At 40.4% G+C, this 19,567-nt stretch overlaps 1 protein-coding gene across 1 annotated transcript in view; it reads right to left on the reverse strand.

Annotated features, from left to right (window-relative positions):
* CFI (complement factor I) overlaps nucleotides 1-19,567 on the reverse strand; it is a 73,380-nt gene that overhangs the window by 25,347 nt on the left and 28,466 nt on the right. The window contains exons 2-4 of the mRNA XM_030797947.1: nucleotides 5,737-6,007; nucleotides 3,713-3,866; nucleotides 684-859 (exon numbers count right to left, since the gene is read on the reverse strand). Coding sequence (XP_030653807.1) covers nucleotides 684-859; nucleotides 3,713-3,866; nucleotides 5,737-6,007 — 601 coding nt within the window. The remainder of the gene's footprint in view (nucleotides 1-683; nucleotides 860-3,712; nucleotides 3,867-5,736; nucleotides 6,008-19,567) is intronic.

Below are 19,567 nucleotides of genomic sequence, written 5' to 3' on the forward strand. Positions count from 1 at the left end.
CTTCTATTATCTCTGAAAGTCAGTATTTATTGTGAAAGTCTGTATTTGCTGAGATGGGGAGGAATTAAGAGTACGTGCTGACATTGACAAACACTGGTTTCCACCCATTTCTTTCATGCTGCTATACTCATCCTCACCCCTACTCCCAAGACTTGCTTGGTTAGTGCCATTTGTTTACATTTTGATGGTACTTCTTTTTAGCACTGAAAAGGAATGGGTATAGGTTTGGTCTTTAAAACTACATGTATGACTAAAATATTCCAGTGTCAGGAAGGAGGAGAAAAGTCTCAATGAATGCCTGAAAACTGAGGCACAAATGTGGTCGCTTAAAGGTTTTAAATAAATTCATATATGCTGGCCCTCTTAAAGGAGATGCTGAGCTTTCTTCTTATGTTTGATTGACTTGTGTTTGCTATAGTAACTTTAATCCAGATGTTCAAACAAAGCAAGGGGAGTCAGGCAACTTTGCTTCCCATATATGAACCTGTAGAGAGGCAATGTTTGAATGGCAAAATGGTACAATAGGGGAAAGGCACCAATTTAGGCTCTAAAGCCCAAAACTTGATAGAATCTATATTATTGCCTCTGTGGCTGGCAACGAGGCATCAATCATTTGTTTACTATAGGCTTGGTGTAAAATAACCTTCAAGGAAGGGAAAATAACAGGCAAATACTCCACCAACCTGCTTTCTGTGTATAACACACCACATCAGCTAAATCCTGGTAACCCATAGTTCTTCTCTTAGTAAAAGTACATTCAGCCAAACTGGTCTCTATTCCTCGGCAATGCACATGTAGACATTCAGTGGAATTTATAGAGAGATCAGACAACTTAAACCTTCTTTGAGTATCAGCACCTCTGCAAATAGAATAAAGGAAACATTATGGTAGAATAATTAGTACTTTGCATTTATAACCCTACTGTAGCAGGTAAGAAACTAGAGTAATGTCCTCTCATTCTCTATATAGGAGTTACAGATTGGGCAAGATACTGAAACTCTGAGCCTCAGTACCTTCATCTATAAAAGAGAATATAAGTACCTCACTGGGTTTGTAAAGATTAATTAAAACTTGGCTGGGGTGGTGGTTCACGCCTCTAATCCCAGCACTTTGGGAGGCCAAGGAGGGTGGATTACCTGAGGTCAAGAGTTCGAGACCAGCCTGGCCAACATGGTGAAAATCCTATCTCTACCAAAAATACAAAAATTAGCTGGGTGTGGTGGCCCACACCTGTAGTCTCAGCTGCTCGGGAGGCTGAGGCAGAAGAATCACTTGAACCCAGGAGGTGGAGGTTGCAGTCAGCTGAGATCATGCCACTGCACTCCAGCCTGGGCAACAAAGTGAGACTCTGTCTCAAAAAAAAAAAAAAAAAAAAAAGATTTTCCATCGTTTCCTTTTGGGAATCTCTCCGCCTGCCCCATACGGTAAACTTTAGCTGGTTGGTTCAATTATTGCCTAAGACTTGGGAGGTTAGGTTAGTTTAATTCCTGTAGGTCAATTTTGCTTAAAGTAAGCTACATCTTCACTTCAGCCTTGACAGTATTAAGGTGATATTTTGGCATCTGTGTGCCATTGCTTGGACTTCTCAATTTGTTCAGAATTTGTGAGAAGGGACTGCCTCAGTGACGTATTATCCTAGAGATGATGATTTACAGTGAACTATTATTCTAGGACATTCAATTGTTCCTTGCTTCTCTCTAGAAGTAAATGGGGAAAATAGGTTAAAAATAAAAAATTGAGAAAAGATGCATCAGGTAAATGGAAACAAAAATAGAACAGTAATGACAATATAAATATTAGACTAACTAGGATAAAAGGCAAAAAGAAAACAAGGTGAAGCCAGGATTTGTAATTATTTCAGATCATGAGGCTGTGCCATGAGAACAAACAAGAGCCATTTGAGGCAATCTTATAGGTTAATAATCTGAAAAACGTTACCAACCTAAAAATATCTAAAAATACTATATAAAATGCCATCTTTTTCCTCAATAAGTTCTTAAGGAAGTAAGGGAAATCTGCACTGGTTAAAATTAGAGATGTCTGTTCATGAGCTTATGCAAAATATAAGAGCAAAATACTGAGAAATCAAATACTGAGAGAATCTACCAGTAGGTTGAACCATAAGTTGTAGGTAACAAACTGATGAAACTCAGAAATAGCCTATGGCTTAATTTAACAATATAAGAGACTTTCACTAATGAACTACTAGCAGATGTGGTTTAAGAAGAAGAAAATTGAATTCAGAAAGAAGGGGTGAGATACAAGAAAGAACAAACCAAGAAGTTGGTAAACATGAAGTAAATCTGAGTAAGCATTGCCTTAACAGTAGTGATAATGGCTTATTATATCATCATAGTGATTAACTTCTGGGATATAGAAAAATAAGATGGAACTAAATATTAGAAACTTGATGAGTTAATTACTTTTTTTTATTATTACTGAAGAGGGTGAGGACTTCCTAAATCAATGATTTATGGTATAAGTTCAAAGGTAACTAAAGAAGTAGAAATATAATGCATAATTTTCAAACCAACTAGAGGTGGAAAAGAGGGAAGATTTTTTAAAATCTTTAATTTAGTAGAAATTATAAAAGGGAAAAAGACAAAAGCACACAAAAAGCAGGGTAAATAATAAGCCTAAAAACAAGAGGAAAAATAAATTCAACAATATAAGTATAATAATGTAAATGGACTAAACTCTTCAGTTAACAGTGATTGTAATATTGAATTAAAACAAATCTAGATATGTGCTGTTTATAAGGAAAATGCTTAAAATCTAAAGATATAGGAAGACTGAAAGTAAAGAAATAGAAAAAGATCTAAACAGAGCAGCTAACAACTTTGCTAATTCTATTAATAATGAGTAACATATCTATTATCTAGAACCCTGCACGTGGAGCATTTGAAAAATACTCAGCTGCAAAGCAAGTCTCAAGAAATATTTGAAAAAATTGTTCTCATACAGGGATATTCTCTAACCACAGAGAATAAGAAAATCAATAACACAAAGTTAACCAAAAGCAAACTAATGTATTAATTAAAACTAATATTATAATAAAGAAAACTTCTAAATTACATATGGGGCAAAGAAGAAATTATATTGAAAGTTAGAAGATATTTTGAACCAAACAATAAATAAAATATCACTTATATATAAGTATATATTATAATTATAGTATATAAGCTGTATATAAATTATAGTTTATATACTATACTATATAGTATATATACTTATATACTATAATTATAGTAAACTATACTATAAAACTATAAACTATAATTTATCCTAACTATATAGTTTATACTATAACTGTATAGTTTATACTCACTGTAGTTTATAGTATAAACTATATTATTTAACTATAAACTATACTCACACACAATATATAAACTATACTAAGTGTGAAAAAGTGTACATAATTGTAGATGAGTAGGAGACAGACAGAAATGAATGTGTTTGTGACTCCCAGAATCACTAAAGGATTCACATCCAGATACTTCAACAGACTTATTATCCATGCTTTGTTGTCAGCAGGGTTCCAAGTGTTGGGTAAACCTGAATGCATATCATCTTCATAACAATGCTATGATGCACGTAGTTAATTTTCTTAGGTTACATATGTGGAAATTAATACACAGAAAGGTTAGGTAATCAAAAAGCAAACAGAACAATTAAATCAACCATGAGAAAATCCACTGATACAAGCGCTCACTGTTGAAACCCAAGGTCAAAGCAGGCCACGTTGGCTTCCCTCATGCTCCAGCTGCTTTTGCATATGAACGTTGTCTTATCTTGGTCCACAAGTTTTACTTCAACTATTCCCTCTGAATCTGTATTTCCATGCTTCAAGGAAACACTAAACTTTCCTAAAATAAAAAAACAAAATAATGTGCAATATGTAGCCATTCACTTTTTTCTCTTAATTAAAAGTCTTTAAAAATAATAATACTTAACGTCAAGTGAGCTTTGAACATCATGACGATTTTAACAAGTAATAGTAAGCAATCATTTTATGAGTGCTTATTATGTGCCAGTGGCAGTGCTATTCAGCTGTATAGAGGATCATCAAATCCTCACATCAACCCTATGAGGATAAAGCGTGTTTATTCCCATTTTTACACGAGGAACCTAAATCTAGGGGAAGTTAAGTTCCTGGCCCAAGTGGTGAAGCCAGGATTTGGAACTCGCTCAATTGATCTCACTCCAAAGTCCATGCTCTCAAAAGTAAGCCCAACAGTGAAAATGTAAAATATAGAAAGGGTTTATGTATTCTCATATATTTAAGGCATTTAATGCCTCAAGAGAAGAAAAGTCTGACACTGATGAAATAACCTCCACTATTGTCTTCTGCCTTTCCAACAGGGATTATAGATGAGCTCAAATAGGGAGCTTTCCCCCTTCTTTTCCACAGTATCTCAACATCTTAACTCAGCATCTCAAAAACATACAGGCTGCTGTGAGCTGGTATATGTCATGGTGCTTTTAAAAAGAATGTTTTAAGCGTTCCTAAGGTAATGAAGTGTCTGTAATAACTTGCTATCAGAAGACAATGAGCCTAAGCTTTGCTGTCAGACGTAAAATGTAACAAGCACTTTCTGCATGCCAAGCACTGTGTGAAGAGCCCTGCATACGTTGTTTTATTTAATTTTCACAAGAATTGTACAACTTAGAAACTTCACATTTTACAGACGAGGGAACTGGGGTCCAGTGAGGTCCAGCTTGTCAATAACCAAGGTGGGGTTTGGAGGGACTTGAAACTCAATTGGACTGACAGTGAAATCCCTAATCATAACTGCCCACTAGTCTGAATGCTAGGGCCCCAGCCTCCTCAGCACATGAAGCACCTGGAAGGGACTGTAGACAAGCTCTCTGGGTCTGATGTCTGGGTTTGCTAGGTTGGAGTATGTCCCAGGTTAGCAGTGGCTCAAGCGGCCCTTGGATATTTAGGAACAATGGGGTCAGGGCTTGGGGAGAGGGTTGGGGGGGATGGCTGTTGAAATAAATTACTGGGGCAGGCCACACACAGTGGCTCATGCCTGTAATCCCAGCACTTTGGGAGGCCGAGGCAGGCGGATCATGAAGTCAGGAGATCGAGACCATCCTGGCTAACACAGTGAAACTCCATCTCTACTAAAAATACAAAAAATTAGCTGGGCGTGGTGGCAGGCACCTGTAATCCCAGCTACTTGGGAGGCTGAGGCAGGAGAATGGCATGAACCCAGGAGGCAGAGGTTGCAGTGAGCCAAGATCGCACCACTGCACTCCAGCCTGGGCAACAGAGCCAGACTCTGTCCCAAAAAAACAAAACAAAACAAACAAAAACAGAAATTACTGGGGCCACAGGAGGACCTGAGGCCTGACTAGCCTACGTGTGAGTACCAACCTTACTGGAAGACTTTTCACTGGGTTCTGAACCAACTCGATGGCCCTGGGAATAATCCCTTTAACCAAGTAGAAGTGAGGATGGGGACAATTCTAAAGGGCTGGGCAGCAGGGAGTGGCACCGGCACTGAAGGAAGGTCTGGATTCAGCATCCCATGCTCTGCACTCAAAGGCTGGCTGGATTCTGGTGACCCCTGATTTCTTTAGTGATTACTCCAATTATTATTGAGAGTCTAGAAAAAAATTTTGAGTTGTCATCATAACATACACAAGAGAATTATTTTCTGATAGAAAGTATGGCATACAAATACCCTCTTATATCATAGAATGACTTGAAAACTAGGCTCTTGCTACCTTCGGCTGTGCATGTTCCATTATTTAAAAACTTTGTCCCTGGACGAAGACATTCCAAACTCTTTTGTTGACAGTATGTTGGGAAGCTTCTCCCGTTAGTTGCACACACTGCAGTGCCATTCTTTGGGCACTGATATGGTAGTTTACAAATACAGGTGCCCTCAATGCATCTCTGCCATGGCTGGCAGAAGACTTTATTGCAGGAGAGGTGAGTATATTTTTTTGCTAAGCACTTTTTCTCCACCAGATCTTCTTGAGATGTATAAGTGACCTGTAAAATGCAAAATAAACATTAACTTAGCAACAAACTAAAGACTCCTGTTTGAAGATGAGTAAGTGAAGGAAAAGAGCAAAACAGATACAGCTTACAGTACAGATGAGGATGGTGTGGCCTGGTGGCTTTAAGAATCAGAAATAATGCTGCATATCTACAACCATCTGATCTTTGACAAACATGACAAAAACAAGAAATGGGGAAAGGATTCCCTATTTAATAAATGGTGCTGGGAAAACTGGCTAGCCATATGGAGAAAGCTGAAACTGGATCCCTTCCTTACACCTTATACAAAAATTAATTCAAGATGGATTAAAGACTTAAATGTTAGACCTAAAACCATAAAAACCCTAGAAGGAAACCTAGGCAATACCATTCAGGACATAGGCATGGGCAAGGACTTCATGTCTAAAACACCAAAAGCAATGGCAACAAAAGCCAAAATTGACAAATGGGACCTAATTAAACTAAAGAGCTTCTGCACAGCAAAAGAAACCACCATCAGAGTGAACAGGCAACCTACAGAATGGGAGAAAATTTTTGCAATCTACTCATCTGACAAAGGGCTAATACCCAGAATCTACAATGAACTCAAACAAATTTACAAGAAAAAAAAAAAACAACCCCATCAAAAAGTGGGCAAAGGATATGAACAGACATTTCTCATAAGAAGACATTTATGCAGCCAAAAGACACATGAAAAAATGCTCATCATCACTGGACATCAGTGAAATGCAAATCAAAACCACAATGAGATACCATCTCACACCAGTTAGAATGGCAATCATTAAAAAGTCAGGAAACAACAGGTGCTGGAGAGGATGTGGAGAAATAGGAACACTTTTACACTGTTGGTGGGACTGTAAACTAGTTCAACCATTGTGGAAGTCAGTGTGGCGATTCCTCAGGGATCTAGAACTAGAAATACCATTTGACCCAGCCATCCCAGTACTGGGTGTATACCCAAAGGATTGTAAATCATGCTGCTATAAAGACACATGCACACGTATGTTTATTGCGGCACGATTCACAATAACAAAGACTTGGAACCAACCCAAATATCCAACAATGATAGACTGGATTAAGAAAATGTGGCACATATACACCATGGAATACTATGTAGCCATAAAAAAGTATGAGTTCATGTCCTTTGTAGGGACATGGATGAAGCTGGAAACCATCATTCTCAGCAAACTATTGCAAGGACAAAAAAACAAACACCGCATGTTCTCACTCATAGGTGGGAATTGAACAATGAGAACACATGGACACAGGAAGGGGAACATTACACACTGGGGCCTGTTGTGGGGTGGGGGGAGGGGGGAAGGATAGCATTTGGAGGTATACCTAATGTTAAATGATGAGTTACTGGGTGCAGCACACCAACATGGCACGTGTATACATATGTAACTAACCTGCACGTTGTGCACATGTACCTAAAACTTAAAGTATAAAAAAAAAAATGGTATGACTGCCATCTTGACCATGAAGAAATCCTAAAAACAAAAGAGTCAGACAAACCTGGCTTCTAGACCCAGTTTTGGGACTTACTGTTACATGACCCAGGGCAAGTGACCCTCCTGAAACGCGAATTTCCTCATCTGTAAAAGGAGATAATATCTCCTATTTTGCAAGATTAGAAATACTATGTTTGTAATGGTTGACAGGTACTAGGCATAAAATTAATGAGAGCTATTATTACCCCGCAGGACTCCAGTAGAAATAATATGAGGGCTGAGAACAGGCCAATTGGGCCAAAAGTCAATCTGCGAAGAAAAGCTAATGCTCTCTCCCTGTCCCCCAGAGCTTCCTCCTGAGGATGCACCTCCTGTCCTCTAGTCTCCCCTGCTGCCTGCAGTGAGCCCCGCTCCTTCCTCAGTGCCCTGCAGCTGCGAAGCATCAAGCTGGGGCAGACAAAAATCATAGTCTTTAAATGCCGTTAAGAAGGCAAATAAAGAAGCTAATTAAAACCATGCAAAACCTTGGAAGGATTGTCAAAGTCATTCTCCATAATTCACTTTTCAATAAACTTTACAAATAGCTTTACACACACAAGCGCACACACAAATGACAAATTGGTCATTCTGGAAACTGGCTTTTGACACAGTGATCTAGAATGAAATATGCCAGTTACACACTTTTCATGGTTCCATGTATCTCTTTTTGGCACTTATTAGTGTTGGAATTTTTGTAATAATTTCTCTCCTGTATCTTCCACTGACCAGCTTGCAAGTGTCCTGACAGCAGGTTTTATGTATCACCTTTATATTGAAACAATGATGCTCTCATTGGATGAGAAATCCAAGCAACCTGATTTTTTTCTACCTTTATTCCTTTAAATCATTTCTGAAATCTCATTCCTCCTTGATCTTTGGATAGAAACTTTGGCAAGTGTCATAACTTTCTCAGTCACTCTTAGATTTAAACAAAAACAAAAAATTAAAGGATGTTTAGTCCCAGGAATAGTCACTAAATAGCAATGACAATGTCTAGTGCCGTGGAACCATTGAAGCTCTGACCTTCATGTCAGATGAAAGCCTCTCCTCCCTCTCAGCTCAGAGTTGCTTCCAGGGTCCTTTCTGGAGCTCTCCTCCATTCCACAGCTTTCAGGTCATGCTTCCCACCTCTCAGGAGAGGAAGAGAGGGACGGCAGCCAGGTCTCGCCCGATTCTTACGGCTGAGAACTAGCCTTGGCGAGGTGGGGGTTTAAGCCAACTCTTTCATGCGGGGTACTATGAGGTTCTCTAGAGATTGCACTACTGGGGACATTTGATGTCAATTCACTTAATGCTGGCAGTGCCTCTCCTCCAGCTGGCTGCTCATGGTCCATGTCTTCTCAGCTCCAGTATCCAACAGTACTAGCCCCTTTCTGCTGAGGTTGCTTACCTTTGGCAGGGAGCCTCTTGGGCAGGAGTCCTATTTCCCTCCTGAGGGCCCACACCTGTCTGTTGCCTGCCCTGCTGCCTACTACTGAAACACAGCTTGCCCAACACAGCCACCTCTTTTATCTCTGCCACCAGGCACCTCCAGCCTTGGGTCCTTATTCCTTTCAGGTATGGGTGAAGTACTAGTTCTTTTTTCTCCTCAGACTTCAGGGAACACATGTCAAGCACTCCAAGGGAACCTGTGGGAAGCCCTTTCACAATGAAGAGAAGCGGCAGCACCTTCCATCCTCTGCCTGGGGTGCAGGTGGGAGATGGAAGGGAAAACGCTACCTCACTCTTACATAAAATTACGGGAAGCCATTTTTTTAAACTGTACTCCTGCACCAAGCCCCAAAGACCAAATCAAAATGGAGTCACTTATGCTAAGTGGCATGTAATTAAACTGAAACTTTCAGGAAATGGGAAACCACACATTGGTGAGTTGAGGCTGGAATAGGAGGTGAGGAAGCGGAAGTAGAAGCTTGACTGGTTTTGACTAAGCACAGTGGCTCACGCCTGTAATCCCAGCCCTTTGGGAGGCTGAGACGGGCAGATCAGTTGAGGTCGAGAGTTTGAGACCAACCTGGCCAACATGGCAAAACCCCGTCTCTACTAAAAATACAAAAATTAGCCAGGCATGATGGCACCTGTAATCCCAGCTCCTCAGGAGGCTGAGGTAGGAGAATCACTTGAACCCAGGAGGTGGAGTTTGCAGTGGGTGGAGACCGCACCATTGCACTCCAACCTGAGTGACAGAGCGAGACTCCGTCTCTAAAAAAAAAAAAGAAAAACAAAAATCCGCTTTACTGGTTTTGCCATTTAGACATGAAAATATGAACACAGACCAAAAAAAAGAAAAGAAAGTCTCTGTCTCCTCTCTGAGCTCTGTTAAATTGAGAATACAGGAATTTTTTTAAAGGGCATAAACCATAAGGTCAAAGAGAATGGGGAGAGGACTGCAGGATATAAGATATCAAAATGTTGGAAGCTGGAAAACAGATGGGCTAGTGCTAATGCATTTAGCAGACCAAGGAGAACTGAAAGCTAAGCCCCACAGAACCCCAGAAAAGCTTAGGAACTAGGGGACCTAGTACCTCTGAAGGAGTGGCTAACAAACAGGGAACTGGTTGAAAGAGATGGTTGTATGAACATGTTACTGAGGAATCTGTTGTAAACAGCAGAAGAAACAGCAAAGATTTGAAAGTGCTTGCCCCTGGAGAGAGAGTTAGGGATAGGAGAGGGGTGATAGGAGTGTTTTTCATTTTAAGTAAGATCTGATGTCCTTATGCTTTCAGTAGAGAAGTAGAAGATTAGGGCCAGGCGCAGTGGCTCATTCCTGTAATCCCAGCACTTTGGGAGGCTGAGGCCAGCAGATCATGAGGTCAGGAGTTCGAGACCAGCCAGGCTAGCATGGTGAAACCCCAACTCTACTCAAAATACAAAATAAATAAATAAATAAATAAAAAATTAGCCAGGCAGGCTGTGCATGGTGGCTCATGCCTATAATCCCAGCACTCTGGGATGCTGAGGCAGGCAGATTGCCTGAGGTCAGCAGTTTGAGACCATTCTGGCCAACATGATGAAACCCCATCTCTACTAAAAATACAAAAAAAAAAAAAAAATTAGCCGGGCATAGTGGTGTGCACCTGTAATCCCAGCTACTCGGGAGGCTGAGGCAGGGGAATTGCTTGAACCAACGAGGTGGAGGTTGCAGTGAGCTGAGATCGCACCAGTGCACTCCAGCCTGGGCAACACAGCAAGACTACGTCACCAAAAAAAAAAAAAAAAAAAGTAGAAGATTAAGTGCTAGGCTCTGAAGCAGGAGAACATTTGATGGGATAGTAGCATAAAGGGCCACAGAGTAAGGGGAGAGTTTTGTTTTCATTAGGATAAAAGAGATTTCATCATGGTTATAGGCTAAGGGGAGGAATCTAACAAAATGGGAGAGATTGCATTTTCAAGAGGGAGAGAGAGGGGGAAATTGTTGAAACAAGGTTGAGGAGGGGATAGGAGAAGCAATCAGAGCACGGTGAAGTTCACCTTAGAAATTAGGCAGTTTGCTGTACTTATAATTTCCTAGTGTAAATTGAAAGCAACTTTATGATAACATTACCATTTTAAATTTCAGATGGATGGTAAAGGATAACACGAACACAGTGGATGTTAACAAGGGCAACATTAATCAACGGAGAGACAGAAAATCACTGTTGAAAAATAGCTGGGCATAGTAAGAATGTGGTTTATTTATACACTGTCTAAAACGTGACGACAGTAGCTTTAATTTAAAAGAATTGGTAAGTCACATGTATCTCAATGTCTAGAACAGTGGTTGCCAAAATACAAGCTGATGATATTTGAGGACGTTATTAAAGAGGTTTGTAAATGCATGTGTACACCAAGCTTTGCCTGAAGATAAAATATAAACGATGTGAGTATGCCTCATATGTCTATGTACACCTGTGTTTTGAATATATGTAAATGCTATTATGGGTAATAAGAAAAATTATTTAAATCACCATTGAAGCTATAGTTACTGTCATTTGTGTCTCCCACAATAACAGATTAAAATAACAACTACTATTATGTGTGTTTTTGATGGTATAAGATGGAGTGGTGAATTTGATCATTTTTTTTTTTTTCTTGAGACAGAGTCTCACTGTGTTGCCTAAGCTGGAGTGCAGTGGTATGATCATAGCTCACTGTAATCCTAAACTCATAGGCTCAAGTGATCATCCTGCCTCAGTCTCCTGAGTAGCTAGGACAGACACATGCTACCATGCCCAGTTAATTTTTATTTTTAAAATATTTTTGTAGAGATGGGGCCTCACTATGCTGCCCAGGCTGGTCTTAAACTCTTGGCCTTAAACAATCCTCCCATCTCGGCCTCCCAACATGCTAGGATTACAGGTGTGTGCCACCCTGCCTAACCTGAGAGTCTTTTAATGTTTAGTTTTGTGGTAAACATTAATACTGCTTACTAAAATCGTATTTTCCTCTACTTCTGGAAAAATAGAAAGATTGCATTTTCCCCTTGAGGTTGGGCATGGTGATTTCCTTTGGCCAATGAAATGTAAGCTGAAATAATTTGTTGGGTTCAGAGAGAAGCATTTAATTGCCAGTGCTCAACAACTCAACTTTCTCTTCCTGTGTCATGTGATCATGGGAACACAAATTGTAGAGATACTGTAGAATCAAAGTAGCCTAGAATGCAGGGCCAACACATGTAACATGGGTTCCCCACAGAGTGACCCAGACCCACAGTAGGCTTTGCATGAACAAAACATAAACTTTTGCCAGGTGCGGTGGCTTACGCCTGTAATCCCAGCACTTTGGGAGGCTGAGGCAGGTGGATCACAAAGTCAGGAGATAGAGACCATCCTGGCCAACACGGTCTCTACTAAAAATACAAAAATTAGCCAGGCATGGTGGCGTGTGCGTGTAATCCCAGCTACTCGGGAGGCTGAGGCAGGAGAATCGCTTGAACCCGGGAGGCAGAGGTTGCAGTGAGCCGAGATTGCGCCACTGCACTCTAGCCTGGCGACAGAGTAAGACTCCGTCTCAAAAACAAACAAACAAACAAACAAACAAACATAAACTGTTGTGTTTTAGCCACTGAAAGTTGGGGATTGGTTCTTACTGGTGCACAACCTAGCCTATATGGATGATACACTCTTTATAATTCAAACCCTCGAGAACTGGTGCAGGGAGTATGGGACTTAAATCATTCTGTGGGTGGGAGGCATGTTAAATAAGTTTTTCCCATTTTTAGTGGGTTTGCTGTTAAGAGCTGAAATAGGAGACTATCAAACACATTGATCAGGTATTCCTGACTGTGGCCCCAGACTAGTTGCATCAAAACCACCTGAGGTGCATCATCCTACAAATGCAGATTCTTGGACCCAAACAATAGACCTTCTTAATCAGAATCTCTGGGACAGATCTTGGATTCTACACTGTAAACAAGCTCCATAAATATTCTTATGTGTCCCCAAAACTGAAAACCACTATTGTAGCCCAGTAATTTCCAAAGTGGCTTATTCACACCTTGGGATATATGAAAGAATCAGTGGAATGTGGAAAAAATATCAGAAGTTTTATTGATTTATATGTTTTATTTAGAAAGTAGTAAGAAAAAAATCTTTACTAATATTTAAACGTGGATTATCACTTGGGCCTATATTCATAGCATATTCATTCAATATTTATTGAGAGCCTACTATGACCAGTCACTGTTCTAAGTCCTGGAGATACAAGAGTGAGCAGGACAAAGTCATAGAGTTTACATTCTAGTAGGCAAGACAGACAAAAATGAATAAACAGTAAATATATAAGATGACATAAGGTGATAAATGCTATGTAGGGTAAGAAAGATACAGAATATGGAAAGTGAGGGGAGAATTGCTGTTTTTATAGGGTTGTAAGAGAAGATTTTGGAGAAAACCTTCCCTTGGACTAGGGACCTGAAGGTGAGGGAGCAAGCTATGCAGCTCTCTAGGGGTGATGTATCATGGTCAGAGGAGATAGCAAGGGCAAGAGCTCTGAGGAAGAGTGTATATGGTACATTCTTGGTCAAGGGGGCCAGTGTGGCTGGATGGGAGTAAGTAACGGGGGGAATAGGAGGAGATCAGGTCAGAGAATTGGAGGAGTGGGTGACAGATCTTGTAGGAACCCGTTGGCTACTGTAAAGACTGGCTTATACTCTGAATGAATCATAAAGCCCTTGGAGGGTGTAAACCCTCCAGTGTGTAGAAGTTGAGCAGATGCTGCAGAACTAGTAAAGGAGACTGAGAATATGTGGTCAGTGAAGCAAAAGGCAAATAAATTGCAGATGGCACAAAAGCAATAAAAAAGGAGTGACAGTTTCATTTAGTTCTGCTCTGATCGTGGTTATTTCCTTTCTTCTGCTGGGTTTGCATATGGTTTGTTCTTATTTCTCTAGTTCCTTGAGGTGTGATCTTAGAATGTCAATTTGTGCTCTTTCAGTCTTTTTGATGTAGGCGTTTAGGGTTATGAACTTTCCTCTTAGCACTGCCTTTCCTGTATCCCAGAGGTTTTGGTAGGTTGTGTCATTATTGGCATTCAGTTCAAAGAATTTTTAAATTTCCAAATTGAGGAGGTTCCAATATGGCCGAATAGGAACAGCTCCAGTCTGCAGCTCCCAGTGTGAGTGGTGCAGAAGACGGGTGATTTCTCCATTGCCAACTGAGGTACCAAGTTCATGTCACTGGGGCTTGTCAGACAGTGGGTACAGCCCATGGAGCAGGGCGGGGCATCGTCTCACCCAGGAAGTGCAAGGGGTCGGGGAATTCCCTTTCCTAGCAAAGGGAAGCCATGACAGACAGTACCCGGAAAATTGGGACACTCCCACCCTAATGCTGCATTTTTCCAACGGTCTAAGCAAACGGCACACCAGGAGATTATGTTCCGTGCCTGGCTCAGAGGGTCCCACGCCCATGGAGCCCCGCTCATTGCTAGCACAGCGGTCTGAGATCAAACTGCAAGGCGGCAGCAAGGCTGGGGGAGGGGCGTCTGCCATTGCTGAAGCTTGAGTAGGTAAAGAAAGCATCCAGAAAGCTCGAACTGGGTGGAGCCCACCACAGCTCAAGGAGGCCTGCCTGCCTCTGTAGACTCCACCTCTGGGGGGCAGGGCATAGCTGAACAAAAGGCAGCAGAAACTTCTGCAGACTTAAATGTCCCTGTCTGACAGCTTTGATGAGAGTAGTGGTTCTCCCAGCACGGAGTTTGAGATCTGAGAATGGACAGACTGCCTCCTCAAGTGGGTTCATGACCTCTGAGTAGCCTAACTGGGAGACACCTCCCAGTAGGAGCCGACTGACACCTCATACAGCCAAGTGCCCCTCTGAGACGAAGCTTCCAGAGGAAGGATCAGGCAGCAACATTTACTGTTCTGCAATATTTGCTGGTCTGCAGCCCCCACTGGTGATACCCAGGCAAACAGGGTCTGGAGTGGACCTCCAGCAAACTCCAACAGACCTGAAGCTGAGGGTCCTGACTGTTAGAAGGAAAACTAACAAACAAGGACATCCACACCAAAACCCCATCTGTACATCACCATCATCAAAGACCAAAGGTAGATAAAACCACAAAGATGGGGAGAAATCAGAGCTAAAAAGCTGAAAATTCTAAAAATCAGAGCGCCTCTTCTCCTTGCCAGCAACGGAACAAAGCTGGATGGAGAATGATTTTGACAAGTTGAGAGAAGAAGGCTTCAGATAATCGGTAATAACAAACTTCTCCGAGCTAAAGGAGGATGTTCAAACCCAACGCAAAGAAGCTAAAAACCTTGAGAAAAGATTAGACGAATGGCTAACTAGAATAAACAGTGTGGAGAAGTCCTTAAATGACCTGATGGAGCTGAAAACCATGGCACGAGAACTACATGACACATGCACAAGCTTCAGTAGCCAATTTGATCAAGTGGAAGAAAGGGTATCAATTATTGAAGATCAAATGAATGAAATGAAGCTAGAAGAGAAGTTTAGAGAAAAAAGAGTAAAAAGAAATGAACAAAGCCTCCAAGAAATATGGGAATATGTGAAAAGACCAAATCTACATCTGATTGGTGTACCTGAAAGTGACAAGGAGAATGGAACCAAGCCGGAAAACACTCTTCAGGATATTATCCAGGAGAACTTCCCCAACCTAGCAAGGCAGGCCAACATTCAAATTCAGGAAATACAGAGAACACCAAAAGGATACTCCTCGAGAAGAGCAACTCCAAGACACATAATTGTCAGATTCACTAAAGTTGAAATGAAGGAAAAAATGTTAAGGGCAGCCAGAGAAAAAGGTTGGGTAACCCACAAAGGGAAGCCCATCAGACTAACAGTGGATCTCTCAGCAGAAACTCTACAAACCAGAAGAGAGTGGGAGCCAATATTCAACATTCTTAAAGAAAAGAATTTTCAACCCAGAATTTCATATCGAGCCAAACTAAGGAGAAATAAAATCCTTTACAGACAAACAAATGCTGAGAGATTTTGTCACCATCAGGCCTGCCTTACAAGAGCTCCTGAAGGAACCACTAAACATGGAAAGGAACAACCAGTACCAGCCACTGCAAAAACATGCCAAATTGTAAAGACCATCAAGGCTAGGAAGAAACTGCATCAACTAACGAGCAAAATAACCAGCTAACATCATAATGACAGGATCAAATTCACACATAACAATACTAACCTTAAATGTAAATGGGCTAAATGCTCCAATTAAAAGACACAGACTGGCAAACTGGATAGAGTCAAGACCCATCAGTGTGCTGTATTCAGGAAGCCCATCTCACGTGCAGAGACACACATAGGCTCAAAATAAAGGGATGGAGGAAGATCTACCAAGAAAATGGAAAACAACAACAACAAAAAGGCAGGGGTTGCAATCCTAGTCTCTGATAAAACAGACTTTAAACCAACAAAGATCAAAAGAGACAAAGATCAAAAGAGACAAAGAAAGCCATTACATATTGGTAAAGGGATCAATTCAACAAGAAGAGCTAACTATCCTGAATATATATGCACCCAATACAGGAACACCCAGATTCATAAAGCAAGTCCTTAGAGACCTACAAAGAGACTTAAACTCCCACACAATAATAATGGGAGATTTTAACACCCCACTGTCAACATTAGACAGATCAATGAGACAGAAAGTTAACAAGGATATCCAGGAATTGAACTCAGCTCTGCACCAAGCAGACCTAATAGACATCTACAGAACTCTCCATACCAAATCAACAGAATATACATTCTTCTCAGCACCACATCACACTTATTCCAAAATTGACCACATAGTTGGAAGTAAAGCACTCCTCAGCAAATGTAAAAGAACAGAAATTATAACAAACTGTCTCTCAGACCACAGTGCAATCAAACTAGAACTCAGGATTAAGAAACTCACTCAAAACCACTCAACTACATGGAAACTGAACAACCTGCTCCTGAATGACTACTGGGTACATAACGAAATGAAGGCAGAAATAAAGATGTTCTTTGAAACCAACGAGAACAAAGACACAACATACCAGAATCTCTGGGACACATTCAAAGCAGTGTGTAGAGGGAAATTTATAGCACTCAGTGCCCATAAGAGAAAGCAGGAAAGATCTAAAACTGACACCCTAACATCACAATTAAAAGAACTAGAGAAGCAAGAGCAAACACATTCAAAAGCTAGCAGAAGGCAAGAAATAACTAAGATCAGAGCAGAACTGAAGGAGATAGAGACAGAAAAAAACCTTCAAAAAATCAATGAATCCAGGAGCTGGTTTTTTGAAAAGATCAACAAAATTGCTAGACTGCTAGCAAGATTAATAAAGAAGAAAAGAGAGAAGAATCAAACAGACGCAATAAAAAATGATAAAGGGGATATCACCACCGATCCCACAGAAATACAAACTACCATCAGAGAATACTATAAACACCTCTATGCAAATAAACTAGAAAATCTATAAGAAATGGATCAATTCCTGGACACGTACACCCTCCCAAGACTAAACCACGAAGAGGTTGAATCCCTGAATAGACCAATAAGAGGTTCTGAAATTGAGGCAATAATTAATAGCCTACCAACCAAAAAGAGTCCAGGACCAGATGGATTCACAGCCAAATTCTACCAGAGGTACAAAGAAGAGCTGGTACCATTCCTTCTTAAACTATTCCAATCAATAGAAAAAGAGGGAATCCTCCCTAATTCATTTTATGAGGCCAACATCATCCTGATACCAAAGCCTGGCAGAGACACAACCAAAAAGGAGAATTTTAGACCAATATCCCTGATGAATATTGATGCAAAAATCCTCAATAAAATCCTGGCAAACTGAATCCAGCAGCACATCAAAAAGCTTATCCACTACGATCAAGTTGGCTTCATCCCTGGATGCAAGGCTGGTTCAACATATGCAAATCAATACACGTAATCCATCATATAAACAGAACAAAAGACAAAAACCACATGATTATCTCAACAGCTGCAGAAAAGGCCTTTGACAAAATTCAACAGCACTTCATGCTAAAAACTCTCAATAAACTAGGTATTGATGGGATGTATCTCAAAATAATAAGAGCTAATTATGACAAACCCACAGCCAATATCATACTGAATGAGCAAAAACTGGAAGTATTCCCTTTGAAAACTGGCACAAGACAGGGATACCCTCTTTCACCACTCCTATTCAACATAGTGTTGGAAGTTCCGGCCAGGGCAATTAGGCAAGAGAAAGAAATAAAGGGTATTCAATTAGAAGAAGAGGAAGTCAAATTGTCCCTGTTTGCAGATGACATGATTGTATATTTAGAAAACCCCATCATCTCAGCCCAAAATCTCCTTAAGCTGATAAAGCAACTTCAGCAAAGTCACAGGATACAAAATCAATGTGCAAAAATCACCAGCATTCCTATACACCAAGAACAGACACACAGAGAACCAAATCATGAGTGAACTCCCATTCACAATTGCTTCAAAGAGAATGAAATACCTAGGAATCCAACTTACAAGGGATGTGAAGGACCTCTTCAAGGAGAACTACAAACCACTGCTCATGAAATAAAAGAGGATACAAACAAATGGAAGAACAATCCATGCTCATGGAGAGGAAGAATCAATGTTGTGAAAATGGCCATACTACCCAAGGTAATTTATAGATTCAATGCCATCCCCATCAAGCTACCAATGACTTTCTTCACAGAATTGGAAAAAACTACTTTAAAGTTCATATGGAACCAAAAAAGAGCCCACATTGCCAAGACAATCCTAAGCCAAAAGAAGAAAGCTTTAGGCATCATGTGACCTGACTTCAAACTATACTACAAGTCTATAGTAACCAAAACAGCATGGTACTAGTACCAAAACAGAGATATAGACCAATGCAACAGAACAGAGGCCTCAGAAATAATACCACACATCGACAACCGTCTGATCTTTGACAAACCTGACAACAAGAAATGGGGAAAGGATTCCCTATTTAATAAATGGTGCTGGGAAAACTGGCTAGCCATAAGTAGAAAGCTGAAACTGGATCCCTTCCTTATAAGGTGTATATTTACACCTTATAAAAAAATTAAATCAAGATGGATTAGAGACTTAAATGTTAGACCTAAAACCATAAAAACCCTAGAAGAAAACGTACGCAACACCATTCAGGCCATAGGCATGGGCAAGGACTTCATGACTAAAACACCAAAAAGCAATGGCAACAAAAGCCAAAATTGACAAATGGGATCTAATTAAACTAAAGAGCTTCTGCACAGCAAAAGAAACTACCATCAGAGTGAACAGGCAACCTACAGAACAGCAGAAAATTTTGTGCAATCTACCCGTCTGACAAAGGGCTAATATCCAGACTCTACAAAGAACTCAAACAAATTTACAAGAAAAAATAAAAAAAAACCCATCAAAAAGTGGGCAAAGGATATGAAGAGACACTTCTCAAAAGAAGACATTTATGCAGACAACAGACACATGAAAAAATGCTTATCATCACTGGTGATCAGAGAAATGCAAATCAAAACCACAATGAGATACCATCGCACACCAGTTAGAATGGCAATCATTAAAAAGTCAGGAAGCAACAGGTGCTGGAGAGGATATGGAGAAATAGGAACGCTTTTACATTGTTGGT

This window comes from Nomascus leucogenys, chromosome 18 (assembly GCF_006542625.1).
Source record: "Nomascus leucogenys isolate Asia chromosome 18, Asia_NLE_v1, whole genome shotgun sequence".
In the NCBI taxonomy this organism is placed as follows: Eukaryota; Metazoa; Chordata; class Mammalia; order Primates; family Hylobatidae; genus Nomascus; species Nomascus leucogenys.